The sequence below is a fragment of the Fistularia commersonii genome, chromosome 12, assembly GCF_037954325.1.
Source record: "Fistularia commersonii isolate RoL2024-O1a breed Wild chromosome 12, RoL_Fcom_v1.0, whole genome shotgun sequence".
NCBI classification, from domain to species: Eukaryota; Metazoa; Chordata; class Actinopteri; order Syngnathiformes; family Fistulariidae; genus Fistularia; species Fistularia commersonii.
The window spans coordinates 7,230,216-7,257,472 of record NC_141295.1 but is presented as its reverse complement, the minus strand read 5'-3'; the positions used below and the strand labels follow the sequence as shown (position 1 = coordinate 7,257,472).

The window sequence follows — 27,257 nt, the reverse complement described above, 5'->3', positions numbered from 1 at the left end:
GTTTATTCTCGTAACTGGTTACGTTTTCTCTTCTACTCTTTTAAGTGTCACATTTAAAGTTTACGTAACTAGTAAGAGGCCAAGAGCAGAAATTTGCGCAATAATATATACGTATCCCCGACTGTCCAAATCAAACGGAAAAGCTGCTTCACTGAGCGAGCGATCCAAAATGGTTTTGGAAATAATTTCCAGGATAATAAAAATCCAGCTCCCAGCGTACCTCAAAAAGCTACCACTTCCGGATACGATCGGTGGCTTTGCAAGGTTAACAGGTACTAATTCCAGCTTTGTTTGCGCGTCAGGTTTCTGAAGTATAACCCGTAACCTTTCGTTAGCAAACATGCGACCGCGCATTTAACATTTCGCGCTGTAGAAAACTTCATATTCCTGTTGTGTGAGATAATAATGACTTAGTTTGCTGAAGCAAAAATTAATACTCTGAAACGCCGCTTCCTAAAAAAAAACTCACTTCATGGACAGAAAGCTACTAGTTTTGTCCTTTGTGCATGTTACACATCTCTTCATCATCATTCATCAGACCAGCAAGAAGTAAACTAGTATTAGACTGAAGAATGGCAAGATGCTTGCTGAATCTGTCAAGTTGTTCACATATGTCACATCCACATGGGCGACAGAAAACTGTTTTTATGCCTATGAGCTATCGTCATCACCGATCACTGTATGTTGTTTCAATCATTTCTTGTTTGACTGAACTGCGGATGCATTGTTGCATATACAGAGACATGTAATAAATGATTGCAGTGGGACAGGGAGAAAACATTAAATAAACCCTACACTACCTGGACTCTGACCTTTAGCTAAATCATGTTATTTCACATTTGTATTACTTTAACTTGCATTATCTGAAGCAAATGAATCTTGACATATTGCAGCGATAGATGTCAGAGTTTTCCACGTGCATATTAACCTGCCCATCCCCAGCAGACCATTTTTCTCCCTGAAAGACATTAAACTCAGATAATCAGTTGTTTCAGGAGTTTGTTGTCGAGGTTGCACCACCTTCTACAGTGTGTAATGTATTTAAAAATGTGTCTCTAGTGTCTGAGTGGCTTCGGCTACTGCCTCTCCTGGGGATCTTGGCTTTGCTGGGTTACCTGACCATTCGCCCATTCTTGCCAAAGAAGAAGAAACAGAGAGACAGCCTGATCAATCTGAAGATACAAAAAGAAAACCCTAAAGTGGTCAATGAGATAGACATTGAGGATCTGAACAGTGCAAATGTGTGCTACTGTCGCTGCTGGCGCTCTAAAACTGTAAGTTGATTAATCTATCTCCATTACTACTGTGTTAAAATTATTTTGACTGTCATGGATATTTTACTGGATAGTAACAGAATTCCATTTATATTGTTTAGGTCAGTGAAACTACACTCACAACTTAACTGAATTTCAAGATCAGATTTTAACTTAAGTCAAGTGGTTGTTGTAAGTCTTCTGATTAAGTTGTTTCCTGTTTTAGTTTCCTGTTTGTGACAAGTCGCACTTAAAGCACAACGAGTTAACTGGAGACAACGTGGGACCCCTAATACTCAAAAAGAAGATACTATAATCGACTATTTAAGGAGTCTTCTTCTAACCACTGTCTTTAGTTTGCTTTTCTTAACACTTGTATTGCTGATTTATATTATACATTTTGATTTGTGGATTCTTTATTTAAAATGTGCCTTCTTTGGTGAAATATAAATGTATCAATTTCTACTGTCAGTGTGTAGTGACAAGGAATTGTTTTCTCTTGCTCAGAGTAGAAGAGAAGCTTTATTATCATTGTACAACCATACAACCAAATGTAAGTGCAAATTTCAGTGTTTTAGTGTAGGCATAAATTTCTCATCAAGTTCACCTTCAGTGCGAATTTCACATAATTCCAATAACGGCTTTCAGTAATCCAAGAGAATTAGGAGAAAATCATTTGCTTGAATACCTGACCGACCTATAATCAACAATTAGTCTAATAGTTATGAATCTATATCTTCTAGTGTTTTTCCAGTGTTTGTTTTTTGTAAGTACTTTGTCTAAAACATTGTTCCCCTAAAATTACAAATCACTGGACAATCGAGAAATGTCAAAAATCCTTGATTTACATTTATCCTTAATGCTTGTGACTTTATTTTAATTTTCATTGTAACTTTTGTACATTCACAAAGGGTGTTACATGTGACCTTTTGCTGGCGTCTAATAATCGGCAATATTTTATATAAATTTGTGTTGTGAGACCTACTTTTTTGAATTGTTTACATTATTGTTTTCTAGTTTTTAATCATGAAGAATGATTGTTGATCTTTGACAAAGTAAAATAATTTATTCATTAGTTCCTGTTAAAAGAGCTGCATGGGGTATTACTGACATCACTCAATCTACATTCAGTAACCATATTACACTGTTAAAAAAGCCACTCTAAGGAACAGTTACTTGATTTAAGAACATACCAAACTGTATGGTTAATTTATAATAATGACATCTCACACCAAAGACAGGGCCAATTGCAGTTTGTAGCATTTATTGTTGAAATGTTAGTGTTTGTTTGTTTATTATAATTGCTGATTATATCTTTATGTAAGATAAATTAGCATTACACATTAAAACAATCGCATTAACTTCCATGTCATACTTGTAACAACTCATACATGTAGCAAACATTCTCAATCCACTATATTTAATGATAAAGCTAATAAAGTATGGGTTTATTTGCTGAAACAGGAACTTGATTGTTGTTTGGATATTAAAAAGAAAGCAATGCACATTTCTGTTAAGTGAAATACGAGTTTTAGCAGCGCTGTGTGTCAGCCATGGGACAATATTATTCATTATTTCAATATTTTCCTGAGTTTCATATACTACACAACACTTACCACCTACATACAAATCTAATAAATATTTGGAAAAACAATCTGTTCATATCATTGTTTTTAGATATTAAAATACTGCTACATTACTGATATCTCATAGGTTGTAGTCCGAACAAAACAGTAATTCTCACTCAGTGAAGTGTTTTTTTTTTGTTTTTTTTTACACAATATCCATTCCAAATTAAATGTGAACCGTTTTTCTGTCATGCTAATGTTACAGAAATTTCTTTTGCAGTCAGAAACAAGACCAATGAGAAACTTAATAATGGTTGGCCATGCAGACATTCAGATATAGTTAATGTATTTGTCGCTTCAGGATTGGAAATCAACAGTCAACCTTTAAAAATAATTCGGGAGTTCTTCCAGGACAGCAAAAAGCATGAGCTGATTGGAGATAAAGAGACAGAGTTAAAAAAATCTAATTCCCAAGGTGTGAACACACCAATCTCTGAAAGACAAGACTCATTTTGGTATTTAGCCAGAAGAAAAATAACCAATGAACGACTGAAATCGAAAGGGGTGTTTGTGTCCATCTAAAAATGCTTGATTTTCGAAAGTCTTATGTTGTTCATGTTTTGAATCCCCACAGACAAACTGCTGTCTGTCTTTTTAATGACACCAATAACTCACCAGGTCTCAGGACGACAGTGTCAATGTGGCTTACAGAGTGGAACAGAGGACTGGGAGTATAGTTATTTCATTTAATGTTTCCCAAATCCTATATAAAGTTGTTTGGAGATGCAGCCAATCCCAGATGACTTTGGGATTAGAGGTGGCTATAAATGGTCTCCCCTTATATAGTGCTTTCATCACCTTGCAGTTTTGAAAGCGCTTTACACTGGATTACATTCAACTGTTCAGATACACACACACACACACACACACACACACACACACACACACACACGCGCGCGCAGCTGTGTACCCTGGACAGGTTGCAGGTTGCCGTTACACTGCTGACACAGATTCATTTCCACACGTAAAGACAATTGAGATGCAGCATCGACATGATTTGGAGTTGATGTAGTTATTGGATATGTCATTATTTGCTTACATGGGCGCCACCCTATATTAGATTGACTTGAAACTCTAAAAAATGTAGGTGACCAGATCAAAATATACCAAGCTTATCATTGTACTGTCCATGTTCCTGGATAAATCCAAGTGATGTTACAGTGTGCTCTCATAGGTGACTGGAGTTTCATTGTCCCCTTGACCTTCTGCTGCAATGCCTAGAAGGGGGGAAAGGAACTTTAGTAAAAAGGATGATTTTGGACAGTAGTTCATTTTGAATTTGATGCCACCATTTTGTGGGATTTAATGGCAGAGTAAATAGCCAAACTATTGCTGAAACAAAATGGTTTGCATGACAGCTTTCACAAAGATAAAATACAAAACATTTACATTACTTAAATATAACTAAATTACCAGTGGGACAGTATTACTGAGCGTTCACCTAAGAAAGAAAAAGGATGATATATTTCCTTTGTCTCACTCACCACAGGCTGAGTTCTTTGGTTTCTGCAAAAACCAAGGACCTGACAACCCTATTACAAGGGCTCCCACAGGGGCTGTGAGAAGGATCGCAAGCACAGCCACAGTCAACACATCCATGCCGTACTTTATCATTTGGAGGTCATTCTTTGCTCTGGCCATATCCAAAGCTGTTGAACCAATAGCTGCCTGATGAGAAATATTTCAGTATGATTATTTTCCACAATGTTCCCCACATTTGATTTAAGAGAAAGATTTCAAATGCATGAATTGATTGAAAAAAAAAATCAGTGCTCATAAATAGTACAGCAGTAAGAGACATACCTGCACTGTGGCTTTGGGTATCCACGCTAAGGCTATGAAGAGTTTCTCCCTCATGTTAAAACCCGCACAACACACACAGATGAAGGTAAACAGGACTCGGACCAGCAGGGCAATGAGAAGAGTGGCTATACCCAGACCTCGATAGGAACAGTTGATAATACATCAAACCTTGACAGAAACAGTAATACTTTATACCTTGATGCACTCAACAATTGGAAAGATATATCAAAGTAATTTAAATATAACTTGTCATTCAACAAATACACCTTAAATGAGTTTCCGGATATAATTTAAAAAAAAGGGACTAAGGTCATGGTAAGTTGGTTTCTTTGAAAACAAAATACCTATAATATTCATCAGTAATTTTTCTTAGTAAAACCAAATAATTACAAATTACTAAGACCACACATTAATTAGTTTGTAAACCTTTACTAAATTAATCGACATGGTCTCTTTTGACTCATTGTAATGATGGCCTCCTTTCTGTATGTTATTTATTGTTATAAGTTTGGACAGTGCCCACCTACTGTGTGCCCCTCCAGCTCTGAAACTTGAATCTCTGCTCCTATCAGGCCAAAGAGAAGTGGCTGAAACACAACCCAGGCCCATCCTATTGCTTCCTCAACAGGGGCCTTAACACACAAGCACACACAACAGAAGGACATTGAATAAGGTTATCTGAATAAATCTGTGTTGATGATCAAAAAAAATCTAGTAGTTGACTATTGCAATAGAGAAATGAAATAAATATCTGTTTCTGCCTAAAAACCATGCACATATTGCTAATAGCTGACAGAGAGTAAACACATATTGTAAGCAGTGAAGAACTACATAATAAATAAATATACGTTGCACCTTCTCTCTTCCCCATCCAATGCCAGCCAGAAATGCCAGCACAAGTGTACAGAGCCCTCCAGAGCCCGGAAATCCAGCCACAACACTACCAAACACAGCAAATACAGACAGACCCATCACCAAGTAGGATCGCTTCATCACCAGGTGTTTCTAGAAGAGGAAGTAAAACTCCAATTCATAACTGTATACAACAATTTCAAAATACCATTCATACACTGGTAGTACTACAGGTAGTACATAGCATCTCCTGCACAGTAATTGAATAGCTATATTTGTGTGTACATATACATTTCATTTATATTACTAATAGGTCATATTGCCCCCTAATTCCTGGTATACAAATTGTCACAACCCAGGCAAACTTTCGGAAGTCTTTGGGGTCTAAATGAGAAGTGATACACTTCATCAACTTACTTTTAATGCCCTAATTTGTTTTACCACAACTGTGTTTTATGGCATTGTCAACTGGCTTAGCAGTCAATTAAAATAGCGGTCTTGTTATTGCTATCATAATGCTAGTAGTGCAGGCATACCTGGTCAGCACTAGGAAAATACTGGATGAGGAAACCAAGGCAAATTCCTGCAACAAAGCCACCAACAACCTCCAAGACACCTCTTAAGAGATTGTAAGATGTGGAACCTGAGGGGAATAAAATGTAAAATGAGTAAAAAATATACAGAAACTTCAATAAAGTAATTTAAAATACATTTCTAAACCGTGTAAGGCAGTGGTCCCCAACCTTTTTATCACTGCAGACTGGTCAACGCTTGACAGTTTTATTGCGAACCGGGGGGGGGGTACACGTAGGTACACGTAAATTGTTTATATTGGGACTATAATAATAAACGTTTAAAACTTTCCGTCGGACGTCTGAGTTTTACTCATTTTGCTAGCTTGTGGCAAAACCGGACTGGAGATCTCAAAGTTGAGATTGACCGGCGTCGTGCCCTTGCGGCGTCAATCATGCAGTCCCTGTGGAGACCATTGTGGCGCCACCGGCACATATCCCGGGTGACAAAGCTCCGGGTCTACAATGTCTCAGTCCTCTCTGTCCTACTCTATGGCTCCGAAACCCGGCCGCTGAACAACACGCTGGCAGCCAGGCTTGATGGATTTGACTCCAGGGCCCTGAGGACATTAGAAGGCATCAGCTGGACCCAGCATGTCACCAACAAGACCCGAATAGATCGAACCCAGCAGCCCCCAGCATCTCGCCTCGCATGGCGAGTTCGATGGTATGGCCACATCATCCGCTTGCCTGCCGAACATCCCACAAACTCCATCTTGGCCTTTAATCCCCAGCTAGCCAGATGGAGAAGACCCAGAGGTGCCCCCCGCACCCGCTGGCTTGATGTTGTGGCCCAGGACCTCAGGGCCTGCGGTGTGAGCCTGGCACAGGTACGACAACTTGCCAACGACAGACCCCGATGGAGAAACCTGGTAGCCACGGTTGGCTCTACGCATCTTGTGCAAGAGTACTACCTAACTAACTAGCTTGTGGGTTACATTTTTGCCGCTTAAGTGACCGAGATGTAACCGAGTGATTCTGGTCATTTTTCAAAATAAAATATTTTTTTTATTTCTTGTGCGGCCCAGTGCCAATTGATCCACGGACCGCTATCGGTCCGTGCCAGGGGGGTTGGGGACCACTGGTGTAAGGCACTGTTTTCAGTATATTATTTGTGAGATCGAAAGCTTCCCTTGGTGGTTCGAGTGATCATTGACATAAACATTAAATAATCTACAAACAACAACTCAATACACCTAACTCTTTGCTGACTCTTTAGAAAACTATAACAGTTGTTCTGTTTGTCTTCATGCTCCTCAGTACTGAGCACTGCCGCAGGAAAAGTAAATTTCATTCCACAAGCATAACATTGAATCTTCAAAGGGTTCTCCCTGTTCACCTTGTCACATGTGTATCTACACTTACCTGTAGAAAAGGCCACACTCAAGCATGTGTTGAACCCAGTGATGGCCAGAATGTCATCAAAGCTGCCGGCTGCCATCAGCAGTGTAGGGATACCCTGCTCCACGCCATAACCATCCTTTTGCAGCAGCAGCATAGAGGGTACAATCACAGCTGGAGACACAGCACCTAGCACAAACCTAAAATGAGGAGAAGGTGAAAGGCTTATTGATTTATTTGCAAGGTCAATACACAAGATCTTTAATAAATTGAGAGATTTACAATACATTGAGCGATACAAGGATATTCCAGTGATAAATTAAATACATCTTATTGTACATGAAATAAGTATTGACACTGGATCAGTACAAGTTATAAATTTTTATCATTAAAACACCATGAAATGAATGAATTAATGAAAAATGAAGTTCAAAATAAAGAGAAAAGCTGAAGTGTTTTATTTTGGCCAAAATTATTTGCTTGTTTGAGTAATAATGCTAATATCAAAGATTAACTCTCAAATTGAATAGTTAAGGTGAATTTTATTTCAAAAGTCGAACACTATCATATAAATCATTAGTAGGTAGTTACAGCTCCCCGGTTCTGCTAATTGGCTGCCAATTGTTAATGGTTCTACCATGATGGGTTAAATGCAAAGAATAATGTCCTACAAGGAATCAATCAAGTATAATAAAATACATTAAAAATAGTAAACTATTCATGCAAATGAATCAATCACTGCATGTAGCCAAGGAGTAAAAAAACAGGACTTAGGTGTTGAAGAATTTTGCTTATCATTGATTGTTGTAATGTTCAACTGGCTCAGCCTTGACCAATGTGGGAGGTTTCACTCTGCAATGAACCTTGTGTAAAGAATCATAGAAAGGATTTATAACTGATTGTGACTCAGTCCCATTTTTTCCTAAATGATAAGTGCAACAATGCAGATAATTAAATAATATAATGAACACAGACATGAAAAAGTTGAAATGTATAACATGTAAGAATCAGCATGAATAAGTTATTACTTCATTCTCATCAATTATTCCATTATACTTTTCATAAATTCCTCACTGCATTTAACCCATCATGGATGGGCCATGAGCAGTTGGCAACCATCTAGTTGCGCCGGTTAGGGGTTGAGTGTCTTTATTGAGTGTCAATAAAACTTCGACATACTAGCAGGAGCTTATAATCGAACCAAGAATGTTCAGTTCTAAGAATGATCACTCGACCCCCTGTGGTCACAGTTGCAATTAAATACCTTGTATTGCCCATTAGTTTTTGGTTTTTGTTTTATTACAGGCAAACAGTCCACTAACTAAGGCATTATTTGTAGCCCGATTTTGTCATTTAGTTCCCTAAAACTGTCATTATACAGTTTGTGAGATTATTTAAGTTTACAATTCAAAAGGGTGGATAGTTCATGTTGATTTGTTTATTTTCAACCCCAGGAACACAATGACCATACTAAATAGAATACGTAAAAGTAAAGAGAGAAAATAAGTGTTTAATTTACCCAAGAATGAAGCCCCACTCCCAGGGTAAGCGCATGAGGAAGTGAGAAACCAAAGCTGTTGTGCAGGCCTCTATTATACAGGGCCCCAATGCCACACGCAAACACACAGGCTTCAACTTCTTGAGAGCCTGTCAGAAAATAAATAATAACAATAATCACGATCACAACAGTGAAGAGTGTCCTTTAACATAAAGGCATACTATAAATCAACAGACTCAACAGTGTGTCAAACTTCAAAATAACTATTTGACTAATATATCATCATAGGAAAATTCACAGAAAAACATGTAGTCATAAAGTCAACCATGTTATCAAGTTGTGAACCGAAATACAAAGTTTTTGTATAATCAATCATAAACAGTTTATCATAGTTTCCACATACATGTGAAAGCTGTTTTATTTAATGATTAAAAAATGTAATACATGACTTTACAAAGCTCTGTTAAAGCTTTATCATTATATATCATTATATAAGATATTTTGTTGACAGTTGCAAAATAATGCAAGATTACTCTATTTCTATGTAATCAACTCGGTGCACAAACACTTGTACACCATAACACCAGGGTAGATGACATACCAAGGGGTCCAAGCCCAGACCTGCTCTTGCCAATATGATAGCAAGTGCAATGTTCCTCAGAGAGGCGGACCACCTCTGATCAATGATAACCCAACGTCTTATAACTGGGATGTTTTTCAGCATGAAACCCATCAGAAGCATACCTGTGCCAGAGCAGAGATTGAGAGAGATAATCCTTTTTTTCATTCAAGGCCATGATCAGTCATTGAGACAGTATCCAGCTGATACTGATACATTATCTCACATGTAACAATATCTGTACAACATATGTACTAATCTAGAAACAGTCACAATGACAAAGACAGGAGGCAGAGCTAGAGATCACAGAGATGAAGATGCTATGGTTCTCTTTGGGAGTGACCAGGATAGATAAGATCAGGTATGAGTCTATCAGAGGAACAGCACATGTTAGGTGTTTTGGAGAGGTCAGAGAAGCCAGACTGAGATGGTTCGGCCATGTACAGAGGAGGGATAGTGAATACATTGGTAGATGGACGCTGGAATTGGAGCTGCCAGGCAGGGGGTCTCGAGGAAGACCAAGGAGAAGATTTAATGGACGTAGTGAGAGGATATGAAGGTAGTTGGTGTGAGAAAGGAGGATACAGAAAATAGGGTTAGATGGAGAAAGTTGACCCGCTGTGGCGACCCCTGACTGGAAAAGCCGAAAGAAGAAGGAGAAGAAGACTGTACATTTTCTCATTGCACGTATGAGATCATTCCCTGATTTTATGGGTGAGGAGAACATGCAAACTCCACTAACAAAGCCCCATTGTCAATATTGAACCAGGAACTTTCTTGCTGTTAGGCAGAAATGCTAACACTGCGCCGCCATGCTGCCTCCCCTCAAAAAAATCCCCCTCCTGAACTTTAATCATTTAATGGATGCAGCCAGTAACATTATAGCCATTTTCAGATTCGAATTCCATACATCTCTTCTACACATTGTCATTTAGACCATCTTCTTCTTTAGGCATATCTCCACAAAATATATTGTTAATGATCTTCAAACACCAAATTCTCTTGAACCGAACCCTATCTATGTTCTTGTATATTGACTAATTACATTTTCTTACATTATACTGCTTTGTTAAAATATCTTTGTGTAGTAACCAAAGAATTATTGTATGTTTATTATAAAGTAAAACATTTGGTGAAGGCTGCCGTGGCACTAAAGGCAATACAATGAGAGAAAAAAAAATTACCCAATAGAGGAGGGAATGGTGGAAGTCTAGGCAGGTGGATTAGAGAAATCAATTTTCCACCAACAAGTGCACAGATGAAGAGCATTGTAATGCTGAACAGGTTGCCACCTGGAAGACACTCATCCTCAGTGACGGACCAAACCATTCCAAAGAGCACAGCTGCCAAAAGTACTAAAAAAAGGACAAAAGACAGATGTTAGTTTTGTTGCATGTCACCAAAAACAATATATGTATATGTAATATATCTATATAACATAAAGCTTTAGTGTCGGTAATCTGTTCTAAATACCAACCATTGCTAAATGTTTTGTTACTTTTTTGGCATATTTAACATTGAAATGATACTCGCTGTTAGAGCTATAACACGAACTACAAACTCACAAGAAGAACTCAAGGCAGTTCCTCACCATGAGCAAGGGAGGCCAAACTGTAAAAATAACAGGCTTTCTAAACCTGAAAGCACTCAGACAAAGTCATCCAGATACTTATCAGGGTCTTCACAGATACTTATCAACTTAACATTTATACTGAAGCATTCAACTTTAATCCAAAGCATACATTTTAGGTCTTGTTTGGTACATTCGGTGCACTAGTTGAATTGGGAAAATAGTCAGATGGACTACGATTGACTATCTCTTTCTTCACTGAGTAAGATGCCTGTTCTAAAGAACTATGATACTTTGACTCCTCTAAACAATCAGTGAAGTTTAATATTGTAATATTTGGTTCTTTATCTGGTTTCATATCCCCAGTGTCTACTGAGATTGCAAAAACAACAAAGAACAGTTATGATTATATTTAGATGAAGGTTTGTGGCTTCATCTTTTGTAATGTAATAAATAATTAAACTAGCATCTGTTTCCTATTGGGATCAAAAAGTGTGTTGAATCAAGTGTGAATATACTACTCTTGAACTTGTAGCCAATAGCACTTTGGTAAGAATTAGAAGGTCCAATACTTTTGCAATAAAAAAGAATAGGCACAGGAAATTTAAATTGGAAGGGACAGTGAATATTGTGCCTGGTACATCTCTTGGTAACAACTGAGGGGTGTGTTAATCACCACTGTCCCCGCAATTAATTATTATCATGATACAATGTTATTGTAATTTTAAATCTTCTCTTTCTTTCTGCTGCTGCCTTCAGGGTCGCAGCAACAAAGCAACTTCCTCCATCTAACCCTATCATGTATATCCTCTTCAGTCACACCAACTGACTTCATGTCCTCTTCCACAACATCACTTCTCTTTGGTCTTCCTCCAGGCCTCCTACCTGGTAGTTCCCACCTAAGCACCCTTCTACCAGTATACTCACTATCCCTCCTCTGTACATCTCCAAAACATTCCAGTCTGGCCTCTTAAACTTTTTCTCCAAAACATCTAACATGTGCTGTCCCTCTGATGCACTCATTCCTGATCTTATCCATCCTAGTCATGTTCATCTGTTACTTTCAGCTTCTACAGCATCACTGGTCTCACCACTGTCTTGTATACCTTTGCAGTCATTCTGCCTGACTCTTTTATCACACATTGCTTCTGTCCCTTTACTCCACCCATTCCCCCATTATTTTAATTTTAAATAAATAGTAATACACTATTTATATATAGAGAAAATTATGTTCCAACAAAACCATTGTAGGTGATCATTTTGTTCAGTAGCATAGCACCTTATGATGAACTGAGTTTATTACTCAACTGAGACAAAACATGCCATGACAAGAGATTTACAGGGTATTTACCTTTTGTAATAAGTGAGGCAAGAAGGCCTCGTGGAGGACAAGGACATATTCTCTGAAGCAAAGGGCAGCATACAAGTGGTGGGTCTGTGTTGGTGCCAGCATCCACCACGGGGTTGCGAGGAATAAAGTAGGTCGTTTCTTCTGTGATATTTGGAGTGGAGCAGCGGCGTACCACTACCTGGATCTGGTTCACATTTAGGTGCTACAGAGGAAGAAGCAGAAGATACAAATGGACAAGTCTAGGATGACACCTGCCTGATTCAAAAATATTATAATTACCAAACACCGCATGTGTAAAGTCAGAAAAACCTGAATTTTTCAAGCCTGTTTAACCCTAATTTTTAAGAGGTAGCGTGCCAGGACCGTGGGTGTTTCGGGTTACAGTGTTAAGAACTAAAGAATCTTCCAGTGAAAAGGACGCCATTCCGGCAGGACATGAGAGACCTTATTTTGTACTCACTTTGCGAAACAGTCAGGTTCTACCCGCACACGCAGCCAACCGGAACCAACCTACCCTCTCACCAGTGTGTCCTTTAAACCAATCCGCCCCCAAAACAAGGGCCAGTAGAACAAATCACACCCCATACTTTCTCCCCATGACATACCAAATTTGACAGAGCACCAACATACAACCCATAAAACACATAATTTACATGGTTACATCTGCATTTTCTGTGTTTTTTTTGTACTTTCAAACACTGTCCTTTTTATATGATTAATGTATCCACACATGTGACCCCTCTCTATGCAGAGGGGCAGCGACTTTACTCTGAGCTCTTCCCGGATGACCGAACTTTTCACCCTATCTCTAGAGGACAGTCGGATCACCCTGTGGAGAAAACTCATTTCGGTCGCTTGTATCCACAATCTCGTTCTTTCAGTCACTACTCACACCTCATGACCATAGATGAGGGTAGGAATGTAGATCGACCAGTAAACTGAGAGCTTCGCCTTCTGGTGCAGCTCCTTCTTCACCATGACAGACCAGTACAGAGCTCGCATCACTGCAGACGCTGCACCGATCCGCCTGTTGATCTCCCACTCCATCCTTCCTTCACTCATGAAGACCCTGAGCTATTTGAACTCCTCCACTCAGGGCAGGACGTCTTCCTCGATCCAAAGTGGGCACGCCACCTGTTTCCAGTGGAGGTGCTGATCCTCATCCCAGCTGCTTCACAATTAGCTGCGAACTGCTCCAGTGAGAACTGGAGATCATGGCCTGATAAAACCAGCAGAACCACACCATCTGCAAAAAGCAGAAACTCGATCCTGTGGCCACCAAACCAGATCCCCGATGCCCTGGCTGCAGCTAGAAATTCTGTCCGTAGAAGTTATGAACAGAATCGTGACATAAGCAGTGCTGACAGAGTCCAACTCTTACCAGAAACGGGTCCAACTTACAACCGGCAATGTGGACCAGGCTCCGACACTGATCATACAGGGAAAGAACAGCCTGTATTACGGGGTTCAGTACCCCATATTCCCGGAGCACCCCCCTAAGGATTGCCAGCAGTACACGTTCGAATAACCTCTCCAGATCTACAAAATACACGTACACTGGTTGGGCAAACTCCCATGCCCCCTCGAGGACCCTGCAGAGGGTATTGAGCTGGTTCCCTGTTCCACGACCAGGACGAAAACCACACTGCTCCTCCTAGAGCCGAGGTTCAATGACTTGGTGGACCCTCTTCTCCAGCACTGCTGCATAGACATACATAAATCTCCCTGTAGTTGGAGCACACCCTCTTATCCCCCTTTTTAAAAAGGGGGATCACCACCCCAGTCTGCCAATCCAGCGGCACTGTCCCCGACATCCACGCAATGGTGAAGAGGGGCATCAGCCAGGACAGTCCTCAGGTATCCAGAGCCTTGAAGAACGCAGGGCAGATCTCATCCACCGGGGCACCACTACTGAAGAGCTTTTTGACTGCTTCAGCAACTTCAGCCCCAGAAACAGGTATGTTCCTCATTGGAAGGAGTTTCAATGGATTGAGGAGGTCTCGGAAGTATTCCTGACACTGCTCTACAACGTCTCAAGTTGAGGTCAGCAGCGTCCCGCTCCCACCATACAGTGTTGAAGGAGCACTGCTTTCCCCTCCTGAGCCACCAGATGGTGGTCCAGAATCTCCTTGACGCCCACCGGAAGTCATTCTCCATGGTCTCCCCAAACTCCTCCCATGCCTGAGTTTTTGCCTCGGCAACCACAGAAGCGGCTTGCCGCTTGACCTGCCGGCCAATCTGTAACACGCACAGAAGTCCAATAACAAAACACCGCTTGGGTTCTGATGGGGGGGACCGTTCCTCCCAATCACGCCCTTCCATGTTGCACTGTCCCATGGGAGCGTTGAAGTCTCCCGGCAGAAAGAGGGAATCCCTGGTAGGGACGCTCTCTAGCAGCCCCTCTAGAGACCCCAAGAAGGGTGGGTAAACTGAACTGCTGTTGGATGCATAACCACAAGCAACAGTCAGAACCTGTCGCCCCACCTGAAGGCAGAGGGAGGCTACCCTCTTGTCCACTTTGAACCCCAACGTCCAGGCACTGTGCCGGGGGGCAATCAATATGCCCACACTTGCCCTGTTCCTTTCACTGGGGGCAACTCAGGAGTAAAAAAAACTGTCCAGGCCCTCTCAAGAGGCCTGGATTTCATTGGATAATGTGCGACTCGTGTGAATACATCTGCAGTGAAAATAAGGGAGGCACTTTACATAAATCACAAGTAATAAGTCATAAATCCCAATCTACAAGTTACAAAAGTCATCGTACAAAAGTGACTGTGGTAGTTAAGTAAAAATTATAAATCTAGATGTAACCTTTTTATTCAGTATATTTAATGCCAAACCCAAAAGTTGGCATTGAATATGGGTTATCAGAATGTTGATACAGAGGTGTGTCCCATCATGGCACTGTTTCAAAACAAACAAATAGAATATATCAATTTGCCCAGCAACATAAAGTTCAATTGCAAGAACTTAGCTTTTTTCATTGCTCAGGTGAGTACATCAGCTTACTGATCTGCCTTTGCCTGTGGTTGCATGTTTGTCACTTCCAAATGAGACACAAATTACCAATTGGTCTAAGCGACAAAGTTGACTTTATTCAAACAATGAAGATGACTAAATAGCCCAAAGGAACAACCCAATAAATACATAACATAATCCCTGTTTAACTTGTGAATTTAATTGTTGGAAATAAATTACAAAAACTATTTAGTATTATAACCGTTTTTAAAAGAGAATGTAAACCGAAAAATAACAAATAACTATGACAATACTATACCTCCACATGGTTAGCTGTTTGTACAGAAATCCTGTCCAACAGTGGGCTCGGTGTGGGACTTGGAGCGGGACTAGGTTCTGGTGTAGCAGGTTTTGATTCGGTTTCCTCCATGACAGCTGAAGTATTTGTGGTCCACCTTCTTCTCTGTCACAGTACATCAAGCTCAGGGGTGGAGTTGCCCATTGATGGCAGTCCGTATGCCTGTTTGTCTTTGCCCAACCCTGACCACAGATTCCTATACAAACAATCGTTTTATCAATACATATCACATGGAATTTAAGGGACACTTGAATTAACCACTGTGAAAACTGGAAGGTCCCGACCGTTCTCACATGATCTTTGGATCTTGAGTGCATCAGTCTTATGCTCAACTGGTCCAGTTAAGATAGGAAAAATTGATGTCATAAAAGTTAAATACCCTAAATTAAATTTATACGCATATGATTATATATGAATCCAACTTTCACAACAGTCGCAAAAGTAAAGTTATCCGAGGCAGAATGATTGGAAACCTACTGCCAACTAGCGCTACTACAATGTTTTGACAGTACCTTTGTAGCGACATATGCCAAGTTAATCCAATTCTGAACAGGCCACACTAATCAATGCTTTACAGCTCAACCATATGGCGTCAGTTGAAGTAGGTTAATGTGGATAGTATAGCAAACGGTTTAGTTAGCCGCCCGTCGTAAACAACAAACCTGTTCCTCCAAGATTGTTCTGGGTCAACTTAGTTAAAGCAAATATAAAAACGATCACTAAAGATTGAATCGTTTTAGCATTTGATATGGTTTATTATACTGCGTGGCGTTACATGAGAATATGGCAGAATGTATCACATGTGCCCAATGTTTCAAGAAAATATAAATCCAAGTTGAGATGATGTTAACCTGTTTCAGTGTTTAACTGGTCAAAGGGTAATGTCAAACCCACGCCTAAAGATCTCCTGCCAGAAATGGAAATGGCATCCGTCCTCCGGGTCTCGATGTCACTACCACCACTACAGCATGGTCCTTTTTCAAAATGGCTCTCATTGAACATTTGAGCGTATGTATTAGCTAGCAGCTAAAGGCTAGCTTTGTAATGTTGACTTGATGCCTTGCGTCTGAATCGCCAGTGATGGATGTCCCATGGATAATTTACATGGTTAGAGTCTTCCCTTGCTACCAGTAGAAATGTCCCCATTTCACAACTTCCCTGTCACAACATATAACATATGAGAAAGTAACCCAATATGTGTAAAAGTACAATACATGCCGAAATTCAGCCAGCCAACAACTTGCTGGAAAATATCACGTAGAGCATGTACACTCCTTGACATATGCAAAACAAATACAATTTGCATGACAACATGAACAGATACCTGTGAACGTCATAACATATCACCACACCCCTAACAACAGAAATACCCATGAAGGGGCGACTAAGTGTCATCACAGCCCATCAAGTGACACAGTCCTAAGCGGCCGCTTCACTTGACAGCCACTGCGGGTTGTGAGGCCCACAGGTCTCTGAGAGAGTGACCCAGTTGTAGTGGGGCCCACGGGGGGGGGCATAGGTGGAATATCGCGCCGAAGAGCACCCCTGATGGATGTTGGTGTCGGCTGTCTCCCAGCATCAACAGGCACATGTAGAGGATGAAAAGGCAAGGCCCCTGACAAGGCCGTAAGGCGAGGGGCTGGTGCAGTGCCCACCTCAGCAGGTGCAGCAGGTGGCTGTCTGACAGAAGAGGAAGTTGGAAAAGTCCCTTTGTAGGTTTTCAGTCTGTTATGATAAACAATCCACTGTCGGGAGCCAGTGCTCCTTGGATCCTTGATCTCATATGTAACATCTGTGTAACCATTATTGTTCATGCGCTGTAGGATCACATAGGGAGCCTTCCATCTGGGAGCCAGCTTGTTCATCTTGTGAGCCAGATCATCCAGAAGAACCAAATCACCTGGCTGATGTGGGTGAAACACAACTTTTTTGTCATACGGAGTCTTCTGACGCTGCTTGTTTGAAGCAGAGTTGTGAGCTGCTTCTCTGAAAGCACATGGTAAGCATGTCGCAAGGTGTGTAGCATAAGCTGCTGGTGTACCAGGGGTGGCGGAAGTTAGAGTGGGACAACAGTTCAACAAAATATCAAGTGGCAAGTTAGGCTCTCTACCATTCACCAAGAAGAAAAGAGAAAACCCCATACTTGAATGATCACTTGAGTTGTAGGCCAGCTCTGCTTGTGGCAAATACTGGTCCCATTCACCACTAGTTTCAACCATGGACTTAGCAAGCTAATCTTTCAGTGTCCGGTTCAGTCTCTGAACCATGCCATCTGCCTGAGCATGGTATGGCGACGTGCGGGTCTTGTTAATGCAAAGGAGACCACAGAGATGCTTCATAAGGTCTGACTCAAACTGCCGTCCTTGGTCGGTGTGGATTGACTCTGGCACACCATGATGTCTGATGTACTCCTCAAAAATACACCGTGCCACAGTAGTAGCCCGTTGATCTGTCAACGGGAAGAGGTTAACATATTTTGTGAAATAGTCCATAACCACAAGTACGTACCTGTTGCCAGATGATGTAATAGGAAGTTCAGTGATATCCGCAGTAACCTTCTGAAAGGGCCTCTCAGCATAGATCAACAGCAGGGGAGCCCTTTCATGTAGTATGGGGCAGTTCCGTGACTGACATGGCAAACACTCAGAACAAAACTTATGCACATCACGTGTCATATATGGCCAATAACAGATACGCCTAGCTTTCTGAAGTTTGCGCTACGCACTCAGGTGACCACTGAACTGATTACCATGCAACCCTGTCAATGCTTTGGAAATGAGGGCTGTGAGCAAAACCCCCTGGAAGTTGGCAGGTGTGTGTGGGCTGACCTTGAGCTTCCTACACAAGAGTCCCTGTTGAACTAACAACTTGGGGAAGTCATGCCACAGTTTTCTCAGTGTAGGGGAGGAGCGTTTCAAACAACCAATGGGTGGTCGCCGCCTGTCATCAGAGCCATGTGATGACCTCCCTGAGACAGTCATCATCATGATGCTGTTGTCTTAGTTTGTCCAAGTCCACAGAAAGTGTGTGGCTCAATTCAGGCCACCTTGTGTCAGTTTTATCAGTTGTGTCCCTGTTAGCCAATGCGTTGGAGTCGGTGGCGGTGATCAATGGTTGGACGCCAAGACATGGCATCTGCATTAGCATGCTGCCTGCCCTCACGGTGTAAGATGTCATAGTCGTACACATCCAGCTCAAAAATCCATCGACTGCGTCTCCCCGTAGGGTCACTGTCTACAGGGGTCTTCCTCAGACTCAGTAGGGGCTTATGGTCTGTAATCACAGTGGATGGGCTGCCAGAGAGAAAGTGTTTAAAATGTCTCACAGACCAAACAACTGCGCAGAACTCACGATCAAATGTAGACCATTTTGATTCAGATGGACTGAAGGTGTGGCTTGCATAGGCAATAACACGTTCCTTATCATCTTGTCATTGGGACAACACAGAGCTAATGCTGCCCTGTGAATCATCAGTATACAAGAGGAAAGGTTGTGTGAAAATGGGTGGACGAGTGAGAGCATGTTTCAGGGATTGAAAAGCATCCTCACAGTCAACACTCCATTTGAACATTGCCCCCTTATGTGTGAGTATGTGCAAAGGAGCTGCAATTACAGAAAAGTTCTTGATGAGCCTGCAGTAGTAAGAGCACAGTCCAATAAAGGCTCTCACCTCCGTGGCTGTCCTGGGTGTAGGCCATCTCCGAAGCTTTTCGAGGTTTCTGGCACCTGGTTGCAGGCCCCGATTGGAAACAACATGTCCAAGAAATGTGACTTGTATTCGTGCAATCTGGCACTTCTTGGTTTTCAACTTGAGACGGCTCAACAGAAACGGCTGAAAACCTCTGTAAGACTCTGGAGGTGATCGGTAAAAGAGTGACTGAAAAGAAGGACATCATCCAAATAAATCAAACACTCTTTTCAGTGCAGGCCGTAAAGCACCATTAGTTTTTGAAATGTTGGTGGAGCATTGGTTAAACCCATGGGCATAACTTTGAACTGGTACAGTCCACTGCCAGTGGCAAGAGCAGTTTTCTCTTTGTCTTGTGCCTCCAGCTTGACTTGCCAACATCCACTACACAAGTCCATGGTACTGAACCAGCAAGCACCAGACAGGCTGTCAAGAGTGCTGCAGGTCGTGGTAAGGGATACGAGTCTTTGATCTTGACTGCATTTATCTTCCTATAGTCCACACAGAACCTATAAGTACCATCTCTTTTTCCAACAAGGACCACAGGGGAAGACCAGGGGCTACAACTTTCTTCGATTATGTCCTGTGCAAGGAGCTGCTGAACTTGCCTGTTTACCTCCGCTCTCATGCTGGGCAAGGTTCTGTATGCTCTCTGTTTAAATGGGTGGGGCATCTCCTGTCCTGATATTGTGTCTAACAATGTTTGTGTGTCCATAGTCATGCTCATGTACACTCAAAACATCCCTGTATGACAACAATAAGGACTGAAGCTTATGTTGCTGTTCCTCAGTAATTTCTGTCTGACTGAGATCAACATCTGGTAACAACTGTTGAAAATGATACACTAGGTTCCTCAACATGGATGTCAATCTCGTGTTCTTTGTCAAGTGCCTGGAAGTCACCTTATCTGGTGTCAGCTGACACCTGGAGCTCAGTATTAGTGGGGTTGAGTACTCTAACATAAGTAAGCCCCGCCTACACCTGAGCTAGCGTCCGTGCTGCTAACAGGCCCTGGAAGCTCGGTGGGCCTGGTTCCAGGACACCTGTGTTGTCGGAATCAAGATAAGTCACCCCAATGGTGGGCTGAACCTTAGCTAGCACAGTCATCTGCGACATAGCGGGAACAACTACGGCTAAGAGTGACCGCATGGCAGCTCAAAGGAACCATATCCGTAGCATGCAGGAGGGGAACAGTGGCATTGCTGCCCACTTTAAAATTTCCTTCCCCTATGTCCAGTATGACACGGTGTAAAAGCAGGAAGTCCCATCCTAGGACTGCAGGCTGTGCAATGTTCCTGACCACTTGGACCATGTGGTTGAACATCTCATTACCTAGCCTGGTGGTGATAGAAAGTGTGCCCAGGTTATCTAAATAGTCACCTGTCACCGCCCTCGGTAAAAACTCAGAGCGCTGCATGGGTTCAGTTCTCAAGGAGGGGACTGACATCCTAAAGGCCTCACTAATCAGTGAAATGTCCAACCCCGAGTCCAAAGACTTTAGTAACAATTTTCTCTCCAACAGACAATTCATAGCGTGTGGGGGCTCTACAAGGAAGAGGTGACTTATGTGGCTGGGCCTCACATTCGACAGTAGCATACACGTGGCCCTCAGTATCTGCTACCACCCTTTTCCCTGATGGTCTTCGTCGGTGAAGCTGACATGATAGTCTCTTTCTCCCCGTGTTGGGTGTCTCTGCCTGGCTGAGAGAGACAAGTGTGAATCATACCTGGGTAAAAGTTATTGAAGATGTGTCCATAATAGTCACCACAACGTGGGTCTCGTGGCCGTGCCCGCTAAGGGGAGTAGCGCCTGTCTGGGCTGGCCCGCCTCAAACGATCCTGCTGGTAAGCAGAATGATGATCATATCGACGCGGTGGTGAAGATGGAGGAGTAGGTGAGTATCGACTGTCACAGTGAGTAGCGGGGTATCTGAAGCAATGATCACTGCTGAACTAGCCAGATCTGTGATGTCGTGCGGGAGAGTATCCCCCACGGTCAGGTGAGGCAGATGGGGAGCAACAGTATCTCCCTCTGCCACGCAGATGTCCCTGGTCATCTTGTTGTTTCGCCACGGGAACAGGACTACGTTCCAGCTGAGAAACTGCCAGTCGGAGAGCATGCAGATCATTTGAGAGCTGTTTGACTGCCTCAAAAAGTCCAGCAGATAGATCTGACTGGGATCTCTTTTCTCTGGTTGACACCATAGTCGTGACTAGTTCCTCTTGTGGAGCAGGATAAACCGAAGGTGCATGTCCAGATGCAGCGACAGGTGGAGGAAGAAGCCTCAATGCCTCCTGAGCACGTTCCCATTTACATGCCACAGCTAGAGCATCCTCAAGAGTAGCTGCCCCATGCTCATGGCATTTGGACTGAAGAATGGGGTCCAGACCAGCAACAAATCTCCTGAAGCGTTCCATGGCAATAGCTGGTGTGCCATATTCTGGGAAAGCCTCGAATACCAGTCTAGTGACTTCTGCAGCATAAACTTCCAGGGGCTCTTTGGGCAGGCATTGTCTGGCATTTACAAATGTCTGGAAGTGCAGCAAAAATTGTTCTCTTCCAAAAATGTCATTCTGCTTAGCTACACATGTCTCATAGTGCTGCTGCACCTCTGGTGGTAAAGACAGCCAATATGCTCATGCATCCCGCTTAGACGAGTGGGAAGTATTGTAGCAACATCAAGCTGCTGTCCGTCTGCACGTGCCTTGACTGCCAGGTACAGTCTCATTTTCCACAGAGAAAAACTTTCTTTGTCCTAACCGTCGCCGTGAAAGTATGGCGGCAACTCGACCCTGTAGTGCAGAGTCATCTTTGTCATGTCTCTGTGGTTCCTGCCGCTTGCACCATCATTGTCGGAGCCAGAGCTGCTCGCTCTCGTTTCATCCGCAACCAATTGCAACGACATGTTCACCACACAGTCCACCTTAAAACGCCCGGGTGAGGGAAAAACTCTGGCTGCATTAGCCCTCCAGCGCCGACCACAAAACTGTAATGTCACGGAGTGTAACAAATCTTGCGGGGCGATGCTAGGGTGGCGGCTCGTAGTCCGATAATCCCAAGAGGCGTTAGCTAGGTGACTGCCACGGCTAATTCACAGAAGAAGAAAAAAAAAAAAAACAGCTGCTACCAGTTGTAACCCTATTTTTTAAGAGGTAGCGTGCCAGGACCGTGGGTGTTTCAGGTTGCAGTGTAAAGAACCAAAGAATCTTCCAGCGAAAAGGACGCCGTTCCGGCAGGACATGAGAGACATTTTGTACTCACTTTGCGAAACAGTCAGGTTCTACCCGCGCGTGCGGCCAACCGGAACCAACCTACCCTCTCACCCGTGCGTCCTTTAAACCAGTCCGCCACCAAAAAAAGGGCCGGTAGAACAAATCCCACCCCATACTGTCTCCCCACGACATACCAAATTTGACAGAGCACCAACATACAACCCATAAAATACATATTTAACATGATTACACCAGCAATTTATGTGTTGTTTTTTTTTTGTACTTTCAAACACTGTTCTTTATACATGATAAATGTATCCACACATGTGACTCCTTTCTATGCAGAGGGGCAGCGACTCTACTCTGAGCTCCTCCCAGATGACCGAACTTTTCACCCTATCTCTAAGGGACAGTCCAGCCACCCTGTGGAGAAAACTCATTTCATTCGGTGAGGGTAGGAATGTAGATCGACCAGTAAACTGAGAGCTTCGCCTTCTGGTTCAGCTCCTTCTTCACCATTACAGACCAGTACAGAGCTCGCATCACTGCAGACGCTGCACCGATCCGCCTGTTGATCTCCCACTCCTAACCCTAACCTTCACTCATGAAGACCCTGAGCTACTTGAATTCCTCCACTCGGGGCAGGACGTCTTCTTCGATCCAAAGTGGGCACGCCAACCATTTCCAGTGGAAGTGCTGATCCTCATCCCAGCTGCTTCACAATCAGCTGCAAACTGCTCCAGTGAGAACTGGAGATCATGGCCTGATGAAACCAGCAGAACCACACCATCTGCAAAAAGCAGAAACTCGATCCTGTGGCCACCAAACCAGATCCCCGATGCCCTGGCTGCGGCTAGAAATTCTGTCCGTAGAAGTTATGAACAGAACTGTGACAAAAGCAGCCCTGGCGAAGTCCAACTCTTACCAGAAACGGGTCCAACTTACGATGCGGCATCCAGGCTCCGAGACTGGTCATACAGAGACCGAACAGCCTGTATTACAGGGTTCAGTACCCCATATTCCCAGAGCAACCCCCTATGGATTGCCAGCAGTACACGTTCGAATAACCTCTCTAGATCCACAAAATACATGTTGGGCAAACTCCCATGCCCCCTCGAGGACCCTGCAGAGGGTATAGAGCTGGTTCCCTGTTCCACGACCAGGACGAAAACCACACTGCTCCTCCTAGATCCGAGGTTCAATGACCTGGTGGACCCTCTTCTCCAGCACTGCTGCATAGACATACATAAATCCCCCTCCTATCCCCCTTTTTAAAAAGGGGGATCACCACCCCAGTCTGCCAATCCAGCGGCACTGTCCCCGACATCCATGCAATGGTGAAGAGGGGCATCAGCCAGGACAGTCCTACAGTATCCAGAGCCTTGAAGAACACAGGGCAGATCTCATCCACCGGGACACCACTACTGAAGAGCTTTTTGACTGCTTCAGCAACATCAGCCCGAGATATAGGTATGTTTGCTCCAAGTCCCCCGGCTCTGCTTCCTCATTGGAAGGAGTTTCAATGGATTGAGGAGGTCTCGGAAGTATTCCTGACACTGCTCTACAACGTCTCAAGTTGAGGTCAGCAGCGTCCCGCTCCCACCATACAGTGTTGAAGGAGCACTGCTTTCCCCTCCTGAGCCACCAGATGGTGGTCCAGAATCTCCTTGACGCCCACCGGAAGTCATTCTCCATGGTCTCCCCAAACTCCTCCCATGCCTGAGTTTTTGCCTCGGCAACCACAGAAGCGGCTTGCCGCTTGACCTGCCGGCCAATCTGTAACACGCACAGAAGTCCAATAACAAAACACCGCTTGAGTTCTGATGGGGGGGACCGTTCCTCCCAATCACGCCCTTCCATGTTGCACTGTCCCATGGGAGCATTGAAGTCTCCCGGCAGAAAGAGGGAATCCCTGGTAGGGACGCTCTCTAGCAGCCCCTCTAGAGACCCCAAGAAGGGTGGGTAAACTGAACTGCTGTTGGATGCATAACCACAAGCAACAGTCAGAACCTGTCGCCCCACCTGAAGGCAGAGGGAGGCTACCCTCTTGTCCACTTTGAACCCCAACGTCCAGGCACTGTGCCGGGGGGCAATCAATATGCCCACACTTGCCCTGTTCCTTTCACTGGGGGCAACTCAGGAGTAAAAAAAACTGTCCAGGCCCTCTCAAGAGGCCTGGATTTTATTGAATAATACGCGACTCGTGTGAATACATCTGCAGTGAAAATAAGGGAGGCACTTTACATAAATCACAAGTAATAAGTCATAAATCCCAATCTACAAGTTACAAAAGTCATCGTACAAAAGTGACTGTGGTAGTTAAGTAAAAATTATAAATCTAGATGTAACCTTTTTATTCAGTATATTTAATGCCAAACCCAAAAGTTGGCATTGAATATGGGTTATCAGAATGTTGATACAGAGGTGTGTCCCATCATGGCACTGTTTCAAAACAAACAAATAGAATATATCAATTTGCCCAGCAACATAAAGTTCAATTGCACGAACTTAGCTTTTTTCATTGCTCAGGTGAGTACATCAGCTTACTGATCTGCCTTTGCCTGTGGTTGCATGTTTGTCACTTCCAAATGAGACACAAATTACCAATTGGTCTAAGGGACAAAGTTGACTTTATTCAAACAATGAAGATGACTAAATAGCCCAAAGGAACAACCCAATGATTATATAACATAATCCCTGTTTAACTTGTGAATTTAATTGTTGGAAATAAATTACAAAAACTATTTAGTATTATAACCGTTTTTAGAGGAGAATGTAAACCAAAAAATAACAAATAACTATGACAATACTATACCTCCACATGATTAGCTGTTTGTACAGAAATCCTGTCCAACAGTGGGCTTGGTGTGGGACTTGGAGCGGGACTAGGTTCTGGTGTAGCAGGTTTTGATTGGGTTTCCTCCATGACAGCTGAAGTATTTGTGGTCCACCTTCTTCTCTGTCACAGTACATCAAGCTCAGGGGTGGAGTTGCCCATTGATGGCAGTCCGCATGCCTGTTTGCCTTTGCCCAGTCCTGACCACAGATTCCTATACAAACAATCGTTTTATCAATACATATCACATGGAATTTAAGGGACACTTGAATTAACCACTGTGAAAACTGAAAGGTACCGACCGTTCTCACATGCCTAACAGAAAATCTTTGGATCTTGAGTGCATCAGTCTTATGCTCAACTGGTCCAGTTAAGATAGGAAAAATTGATGTCATAAAAGTTAAATACCCTAAATTAAATTTATACGCATATGATTATGAATGAATCCAACTTTCACAACAATCGCAAAAGTAAAGTTATCCGAGGCAGAATGATTGGAAACTTACTGCCAACTACCGCTACTACAATGTTTTGACAGTAACTTTGTAGCGACATACGCCAAGTTAATCCGATTGTGAACAGGCCACACTAATCAATGCTTTACAGCTCAACCATATGGCGTCAGTTGAAGTAGGTTAATGTGGATAGTATAGCAAACGGTTTAGTTAGCCGCCCGTCGTAAACAACAAACCTGTTCCTCCAAGATTGTTCTGGGTCAACTTAGTTAAAGCAAATATAAAAACGATCACTAAAGATTGAATCGTTTTAGCATTTGATATGGTTTATTATACTGCGTGGCGTTACATGGGAATATGGCAGAGTGTATCACATGTGCCCATTGTTTCAAGAAAATATAAATCCAAGTTGAGATGATGTTAACCTGTTTCAGTGTTTAATTGGTCAAAGGGTAATGTCAAACCCACGCCTAGAGATCTCTTGCCGGAAATGGAAATTACATCCGTCCTCCGTGTCTCGATGTCACTACCACCACTACAGCATGGTCCTTTTTCAAAATGGCTTTCATTGAACATTTGAGCGTATGTATTAGCTAGCAGCTAAAGGCTAGCTTTGTAATGTTTACTTTATGCCTTGCGTCTGTGTTGCCAGTGATGGATATCCATTGTGCTAACAAAGCTACAACGTGACGCTTTCGAACTGAAAATGCATTCATCGCGGTCACCATGGAGTCCATCGGCGTATTTAGGGAGGGGACTGGCAGATTTTATGATGATAACCAAGCATGATTAAGAGTTAAAGGTCATAAAGTCAGTATAATTATAGGATCATTCGACCCGGTGGCTGCGCTGTGCTATCGACAGCCGTGAGTGAACTCCTAAATTAGTTACTTCCTCACGTGATAACATTGGAAGAAACTTTACGTGGCCCTTGCAATGCAGACTCATTAAAATAGTGAACAAATAGAACAAATCGCTCACCTTACATGGTAAACATAAATGATCCCCGTGGACGATCATGAGCAACGCTTCTCACAATCCCGTGGCTGTTAAGGGCGAAGGAAATGTGAACAAGGCGGATTAGCGATGTCTGAGGAGGTCTGGACGGTGAAGCTGGGTCCTGGGAGGGTCGGTTGCTAGGTTCACCTTGCACAAGACTGATGTGACGTATTTACACATCTTTATACGTATATATCACATTTATATTTAAATGTGTTCAAAGTTTGTTCATTTTGAAAGTTTATGTATCAATTTCATTGGAT

General features: G+C 42.8%; 2 protein-coding genes across 5 annotated transcripts; one reads left to right on the top strand and one right to left on the bottom strand.

The window, feature by feature from the left end:
- The first annotated feature begins 41 nt into the window (after positions 1 to 41).
- Positions 42 to 2,355, top strand: cisd2 (CDGSH iron sulfur domain 2). Its single transcript, XM_086156786.1, has 3 exons — positions 42 to 272; positions 1,060 to 1,274; positions 1,480 to 2,355. Exons 1-3 carry the CDS (start codon positions 170 to 172, stop codon positions 1,567 to 1,569), a joined length of 408 nt encoding a protein of 135 aa, XP_086012912.1. The 5' UTR covers positions 42 to 169; the 3' UTR covers positions 1,570 to 2,355.
- A 145-nt stretch (positions 2,356 to 2,500) lies between these two features.
- Positions 2,501 to 27,132, bottom strand: LOC147228661 (sodium/hydrogen exchanger 9B2). Of its 4 annotated transcripts, none has more exons than XR_015106939.1 (13): positions 26,977 to 27,132; positions 25,520 to 25,754; positions 12,488 to 12,689; positions 10,751 to 10,921; positions 9,549 to 9,691; positions 8,969 to 9,096; positions 7,474 to 7,649; positions 6,073 to 6,179; positions 5,540 to 5,689; positions 5,208 to 5,316; positions 4,685 to 4,852; positions 4,366 to 4,549; positions 2,501 to 4,098 (listed from the first exon to the last, which is right to left on the bottom strand). XR_015106939.1 is itself a non-coding variant. In XM_086156780.1 (13 exons), exons 2-13 carry the CDS (start codon positions 25,628 to 25,630, stop codon positions 4,037 to 4,039), a joined length of 1,680 nt encoding a protein of 559 aa, XP_086012906.1. In that variant the 5' UTR covers positions 25,631 to 25,754; positions 26,977 to 27,132; the 3' UTR covers positions 2,501 to 4,036. The 4 variants fall into 4 exon arrangements, 3 of the variants coding, with proteins under 3 accessions (XP_086012906.1, XP_086012907.1, XP_086012908.1); XM_086156780.1 differs by having other exon boundaries at positions 4,685 to 4,821; XM_086156781.1 differs by having other exon boundaries at positions 4,685 to 4,821; positions 26,982 to 27,129.
- Positions 27,133 to 27,257: the final 125 nt, after the last annotated feature.

Excerpts from the sequence above, each read along its gene's own strand:
- cisd2 (XM_086156786.1), top strand. The coding sequence starts at position 170 with ATGGTTTTGGAAATAATTTCCAGGATAATAAAAATCCAGCTCCCAGCG. Across the intron at positions 273-1,059 it reads TGGCTTTGCAAGGTTAACAG|TGTCTGAGTGGCTTCGGCTA; the intron begins GTACTAATTCCA and ends ATGTGTCTCTAG. Across the intron at positions 1,275-1,479 it reads GCTGCTGGCGCTCTAAAACT|TTTCCTGTTTGTGACAAGTC; the intron begins GTAAGTTGATTA and ends TTCCTGTTTTAG.
- LOC147228661 (XM_086156780.1), bottom strand. The coding sequence starts at position 25,630 with ATGGAGGAAACCCAATCAAAACCTGCTACACCAGAACCTAGTCCCGCT. Across the intron at positions 9,692-10,750 it reads ACCATTCCCTCCTCTATTGG|GTATGCTTCTGATGGGTTTC; the intron begins GTAATTTTTTTT and ends GCTCTGGCACAG. Across the intron at positions 6,180-7,473 it reads GAGTGTGGCCTTTTCTACAG|GTTCCACATCTTACAATCTC; the intron begins GTAAGTGTAGAT and ends TATTCCCCTCAG.